General features: G+C 41.1%; 1 protein-coding gene and 1 long non-coding RNA gene across 2 annotated transcripts in view; both read right to left on the bottom strand.

Moving 5' to 3' along the window:
- The window catches only part of pip5k1ca (phosphatidylinositol-4-phosphate 5-kinase, type I, gamma a), a 57,508-nt gene extending 53,312 nt beyond the window's left edge, over nt 1–4,196 (bottom strand). Inside the window, exon 1 of the mRNA XM_010778744.1 lies at nt 3,698–4,196. Within this exon, the coding sequence (XP_010777046.1) occupies nt 3,698–3,824 (127 nt within the window). The 5' untranslated portion in view covers nt 3,825–4,196. The remainder of the gene's footprint in view (nt 1–3,697) is intronic.
- A 1,731-nt stretch (nt 4,197–5,927) lies between these two features.
- LOC104948105 (uncharacterized) lies at nt 5,928–6,463 on the bottom strand. The gene is made up of 2 exons (XR_798632.1): nt 6,425–6,463; nt 5,928–6,255 (listed from the first exon to the last, which is right to left on the bottom strand). It is a non-coding gene; the product is annotated as an uncharacterized lncRNA (long non-coding RNA).
- Between the last annotated feature and the right edge of the window lie 337 nt (nt 6,464–6,800).

Below are 6,800 nucleotides of genomic sequence, written 5' to 3'. Positions count from 1 at the left end.
CATACCATGTATTCATCACTTCAGGGGAAATTACATTCACTTACATGCATTTCCTGGAGACTTATCCTAACCTTAATCATAACCAACACATGCCTAACCCTAACCCTAACCCTAACCCTAATGACCGTTACCCTCAACCTTACCCTTACCCTAACCCTAAACCTAAACCTAACCAAGTCTTCACCCTAAAATTAATGATTCCCCTCATGGGGACCTCCAATTTGTCCCCATAAGGGAGGCGAGTCCCCACACGTGACTGTGTAAACATATTTAGGNGTTGATATTGGAGATTTCAATAAATTCAATTTTAAAGACCTAGGGCGAGATGTTTTTGTTTGGGGGCTTTTTGCAGGGCTTCGTGTGCAATCCTGTGAGGAGGAGGTGGTAGCCGTTTCAGTCAACATATCCATGTTTAAAGTGCGATTGCGAACTGCTTGTTGTTGTTTTGGGTGACCCACGTGTTTGGCGATGCGTCGACGAGGAAATATGTCGTCGACGATATTTTGAAGTCGACGCGTCGACGCATCGCTACAGCACTAGCAAAGAGCAGGGTACACACTGTGCAGGTCACCTGACACTCAAACCCATTAACTACAGGCAATTTAGAGTTTCCACTCTACCTAACTTGCTTGTTTTTGGATTGTGGAGGGAGGCGTGGAGAAAATTAACAAAGACACAAGGTAAACATGCAAACAGAGAAAGGCTCCAGGATGCTAGATTAACTTTCGAATGCTGGCTGCTCTTACTGCAGTGAACATTTATCCTCAATTGCACTATACCAATATTGGTCCAATTACTGTAGCAGGCCCCACTCCAATTCTAGCTCCATGTGGTATGTTTAAGATGAGTTTGACAGCTTCATGCTCCTGCCCCTGATTATGAAATAATAATAGCCCGCACAGTAACTCTCTTAATTGACAACAGCAGGCTTTATTTCCCCTTTGAGGGAAGCCAGAGCATTATGACACTGCAGTCATGTAAGTGCAAAACTGAACCAGGGCCTCCTGTGGCACATGTAACCTTATAAAGCTGCAAAGTCACCACAACAAAAGAAAAATACAGCCTAGAATGTTTTACATGTCTCTCCTCTCTACATGTGTCTCCATATCTGTATTTACCCTCATCCCCCTCACTCATCCTCCCAGCAGCTATCGATTAGAAAATGAAAAACCCTGGACAAGCACAAGGACAAACGCTGTGGTGTCTGTTTAGAAAAGCTACATTAGCACACAAACCCCACTTCCAGATAAAAAAAACCCAGCTGCACGGAAGAAGCGACCGAAATGCGTCATCATCTACGTAAAGAAATATGACATTAATGACCCGGAGAAGGATGAACACCCTATATAAGCCTTGAGCATTGGCCACCTGCATACAATCTGTTACTGGCAGACATAGCCACAGAAAGAGAAATAGAGAGAGACCTTGCAGATTGAATAAGGAGCAAGCACATAGATGGTAAGTTACACCGAAGGCAACCACCCTTCGTGCCTCCGTCAGCAAATCTGATAGGCCTTGCCTTAAGCAGAGTATAGAAAAAAACATACAGGGGGGAGGACTGATGGATGGTGACAAATGAGTGGCTGAGCCAAGGGAATCACTCAGGGAGAACGAGGAGAGGAGATGAGATGGGAGGAGAGGAGAGGAAAAAAAGGAGAGGAAAGGTTCAAGGTAAAAGAAGTGCGAGTGTGGGGAAAAGATAAGTGACATTAATGATGCCATGCTGGACAGGAGACGATAGGGACAAATTATGCAGCTTAAGGATGAGAAGCTTTGAATAGGAACGAATGCTCAGACAGATATTTAACAGCAAGCAGTGACACCCACACAAAGCATAGTTTTCACACATTCAGAGCAGACAAGCAAACAGTGAAGCCTGCACTTACACCGGACACAAACCGAGCTCTCAGGTTGACATGTTTCATCACTTGGACATCTACCATCTCTGGGGCCCAATGAGAATCAAGCAAAACCTCTTCAGGGGACATTTCCATTAATTTCTGGTGACCAGTGCCATGTTGTTATTGTTCACTGTCGTAGAAATGAGCACAGTCCCTGGGTTTAACATATATTAGCTGAAAAGCCTTTAATGGCCTTTAAGATCATTCACTAAAACAGATGTTGCATGGGAGTCACAGTGTGATGCACACCTACTGCAGGGCTTATCAGACAAACTAGCTTAACCAACAAAAGCTTTGCATTAGAGGTATATTAGTAATACAAAGAAGAAAATCGACCCAACCCACAGCATTTGTCATTTCAGCTCCAGTTAAATGGGATAACATGGTATCGATGTTAGTGTTGTTGGTGTGTTAAAACAAGAAGCTTTAACAGTCAGCAGTGTTGTGGAGTCCACATTACACTGCAAATTGCACCATACTTGTCGTCTGGGATTTTATTCAACATATATTTTGCTGTTCTCTGTCATCATCAAGTCACTCAAAAGACAGTACAGATTGGGGATGCCAACTGTCCATCAACCTGAACTTGGCAGGTTAGAGGGTTACTCAATAATGCATCTGTTTAAAAAGCATGTGGACCTCTCTGTATTATCTGTCGTTTTTCCTAATATGAAATATAAAAAAGAGGTAATATGTACTGTATGTATGAAAAAATGAAACACTGATAGAATATGGCTACATTTTACAATCTCTAGTCCAATTGCTAAATGCCTCAGCCTGTCACAGCTTGCTGTGGGGGCTGCGGTCTGTTCCTCAGCCTCCTCCATGCAGAAATGTGGATTTTCTGGCATCAGTAATATGCAAAGATGGTGGCAAATAGTAAATCCAAATTGAGGGTTTAATGATTTCTTCAGAAACCTAATGAATGTTTTCCTACAGCTTGTATTTCTGACAGGTGGTGATTATTGTGTTGTATAGTAACTAAGTAGATTTACTGAAGTACTGTACTTAAGTATTTTGAGGGAATTGTATTTTACTTGAGTATTTACATGTTTTGCTACGTTGTACTTCTACCCCACAACAATTCACAGGTACATTGTGTAGTTTTACTCTACTACATTTATTTAGAACCTTTAGTTACTTGCAGATTTTGAGTAACGATTTGAATAACATTGAACAGATAAATGAAGACTTTAGTTACACCTGGAGTAAGATAAAAGTAATTAAAATTAGCTGCACCTTTATCAGATGTTATAACACTCTTACATAGTGAGTACTTTTACTTTTGGTACTTTAAGTACATTTTGATGCTAATACTTTTATACTGTTTTCCTACAGCTTGTATTTGTCACAGGTAGTGATTATTGTAGGTGCCTGGAGGCGTTTCCTAGGGAGAAGGTGGTCATGCATCCTGCAGCCCTGGCTCTTTCTATATGTCAACCCAGGTAATTAAAGATATTTACAGTCATACTACTGTACATATCATATTGCCCGTTCATATATCGATTCAAGGTTTGTTGTCCTGCTGACCACACACATTTATACATGCGTGTATTTACTAGACAAAGTATACAGCCACGCATAGCCTATAGGCAATACAAACGTTACTATCCAACTTTACCTGCTTCCCACATACATTAAGCTAACGGTAAGTTAGCTACTAGCTTAACGTTAGCTTACCGATTCCCTGCTAGCAAAGATGAGTCGGGACTTTCTGCTTACAGTAGAGGAAAATGGATGTCAGGTTTATGAAATAATTACTAAAGACAGACAGATACGGTTACATTTGAAAGTACCCATGTCTCCGGCGTCCATGCCGTAGCTAACTCCGACGACCGTGTCCCCATCATCGGATGCTGCGTCCCCGGACAGCGGGCTCCCGTCCCCGGCCTCCGACAGCCCGACCGCTCCCTCTGCTTCCATTCAGCCTCCCGGAGGAAAAACAGGCAAGCCCTCCGATTGAAAGACCCACAGCGACGGTGCGAGAGCAAGGAGGGGATGTGTTATTGGATAAGTAGCTATAATCAACCTTAGGAATATGTGATAGTAATCCGCGACGGTCCCTTCATGTGTGCGGTGTTTTCCTCACGAACAGCGTCCGCTCCTCTCCGCTCACCGCACTTGCTGCTGATGGTGCTGTGACTGTGATGGTACTGCTTCCTGGCTCCGTGATGCCGGACACTGTGGCTCCCTCTGCAGAAAGTTATGGAGAACTGCAGCCAGGAGCTTCATAGTATTTTTCAGTTTGTCTGCATGCAGAGGTCAGTTTTTAATTTAATTTGAGCGCATGTTGTTGATGATATTGGTGATGTTTTTAATGTTGTTAATGATGTCAGGACTTATGTCCTAAATGTTGCTGTATTGTTGTATTATTGTTGTATTGTTTTAAGTGTCGGACCCCAGGAAGAGTAGCTTTTGTCGAGAGCAAAAGCTAATGGGGATCCTTAATAAACATAAACATAAGCTTTAGGGTGCTCTTCTGGACGCGTTTCATTGTAGCGTTTTCTGAAATGCTGTGGCGTTTTCTGAAAAGCTGTGTTTTGTGAAATGCTGTAGTGTTTTGTGAAATGTTGTTTTGACTTGCATTTCAGGGCCACCTATTATACTATGTTTCATCAATATATTGCAGGTCTCAGATATATACAAAACATGTCTCTGAAGTGTTTGGCTCCAAATACCAAACAGATCATGGCTTGTAGCATGTCATAAACCCCTCTGTTTCAGCCCTTTTTCAAAAGTTCTGATTCTCTGTCTTTTACTTTAGATGAAAATAAGGAGCCCCTCCCCACGCCCCTCTGCGAGATATTTGGTTAAAAAAANACAAATCGCAATCCGCGCCTCTTTCTCTGATATTTTTAAATATCTCCAAGCGCCAGACATGTTGAAAAGCCGAAAGGGCCTTTTTAATCATTTTCGGCCGATAATTTTCGGCGGCCGAATATTCGGTGCATCCCTAGTAGATAGGTTATATTTACACCATAACGGTGCACAGCTGATAGAAAGGGATTTTTTTGTAGTTTTTAAAGATATTATTTACTGAACTACNAAAAAAACACAATGGTGCTCTAGGAGGAGATTCAGGTGATAAGGTCGGGGGTTACCTTGGTTGGTTGTTGGCTAATGGTTACACAAGCCAAAAAGACGTTATGACATCATAAAGTGGCCAAAATCTGATCTGCTAATTTTCAGACAGGTTTTTATATAAATGGATCAGGACAAAAAGAGAGTGAATCTTTTTTCCTGACACTTTCAGAATCTCTTAATGCAGAAGGGACACATGTTGATGTAGAAAAGACATGACAAAGTGGATTTTGCATAATAGGTGACGTTTAACTGACAGGGTGGTTGCATGGGGAAATACCTGGATGATTGACTATCATAGTTTTGGAGATACAATTGACTTTATATGTAAAGAGCTAGTCACAGAATGTTTTTAATTAGAGACTCAAGGGGTTTGGGGTGAAACAAAATCTTACTTTGGTTAACTAAACTAAGCCAATATTGTTAACACAACAGGAAAGATAGTAGGCTGCCAACAAAGACAATAAAGGACATCTCCATCACAGCTGTACACATTAAAGCCCTGTCAAATTTGAGCTATAACACATATTCCTTTAGAATTACGTTATACCTCATCCTTGGTGTAATCTTTTTATAATACGAACAGGCAGATTTCTTAAGTCTTCTTCAACCACTATTGTAAATGCACAAACTGTAATGTGTAATCATTACTGTGCCTGTAATCTAAGGTAATGATTTGTCAGTGAACAAAACTATGACATTATTCATTTTTCAATCCAGAAAAAAGAAATCTCATATTAATTTTATGCTCCAGTGCTCAACCTTTTTCAGTATGGCAATAAATGATTTTTCTTTCCTTTTTTCACCATTTCCATTACACAGAATAAAAAACGATTTCTCAGGATAAAAAAAAACATCTATTCTACAAGCAAGCACATCTCATATGATATAACATAACTTGACAAATGCCAATGTTTTCCTGACAGCCAAAATGATAGACAAAGATGTCATTAGGGCAACATTTAGTGCAATTTATTATGAAAACAATGCCACACATGAAACTGTTAACAGAGGGTCCTTTCCCCTTCTCTCTCTAGAACCAAATGAAAGCAAGTCTGGTTTTCTTCCAAGCAGGTTTGCACGCCATTTTCATCAGGTCTGCTCTGTCCGCCGTGCGGGTTTATGAACAGGCCGTCACTGGTCTGGGGGGAAACCTAAACTTTATCCACTGGTGCCAGAGAGAGCCAGAGAAAGGAGCATATATGATAGAGTTTCAGTAAGTGAGGCATCAATCATCCATTTACAAGTATCGAGGAAGATCCTTCTCCACCACCTGGAAAAAAGAAGAAGAGAAGAAGTTAAAATCTACAGTCCTAATGAAAGAAGAAGAAGAGAAGAAGCACACATTGTATATACTATTTAAAGGTGACCTATCATGCAAAATGCACTTTTGTACGTCTTTTATACATGAATATGTGTCCCCGGTGTTCCAGGGAACTCACCAAGTGTCAGAAAACACAACCCTCTCTCTTTTCCTCCAAACCCAAATCTCTTAAAAAGGGGCTGCAACGGATCTGATACAGACTGATCCAGATTTGAACACTTCTATGACGTCACAGAAGTGACGCTACGGCTATTGGGCCAGCTCCACCAATCAGGAGGAGACAGCCACGGACATTGCCGTTTGAAAGCGCTGGAGACGCTGTAGTACATATGCCAGGCCTGTAGATGGTGCTGTTCTCACAGAATCAGCCCATGCAAAGACAGTGTTAAATTGAGCGAAATGAGGAATGGCTAAAATGCATGATCTGTTTGGTATTTTGAAAAATAAAAAGTATAAATATGCCTTATATAGGTATGGTCCTACACTATATTATT

This window comes from Notothenia coriiceps, unplaced genomic scaffold (genome assembly GCF_000735185.1).
Source record: "Notothenia coriiceps isolate Sejong01 unplaced genomic scaffold, NC01 NC01_scaffold00000339, whole genome shotgun sequence".
Lineage (NCBI taxonomy): Eukaryota > Metazoa > Chordata > Actinopteri > Perciformes > Nototheniidae > Notothenia > Notothenia coriiceps.
Note: the sequence above shows the minus strand (reverse complement) of the source record. Positions and strands in the feature narration are given on the sequence as shown.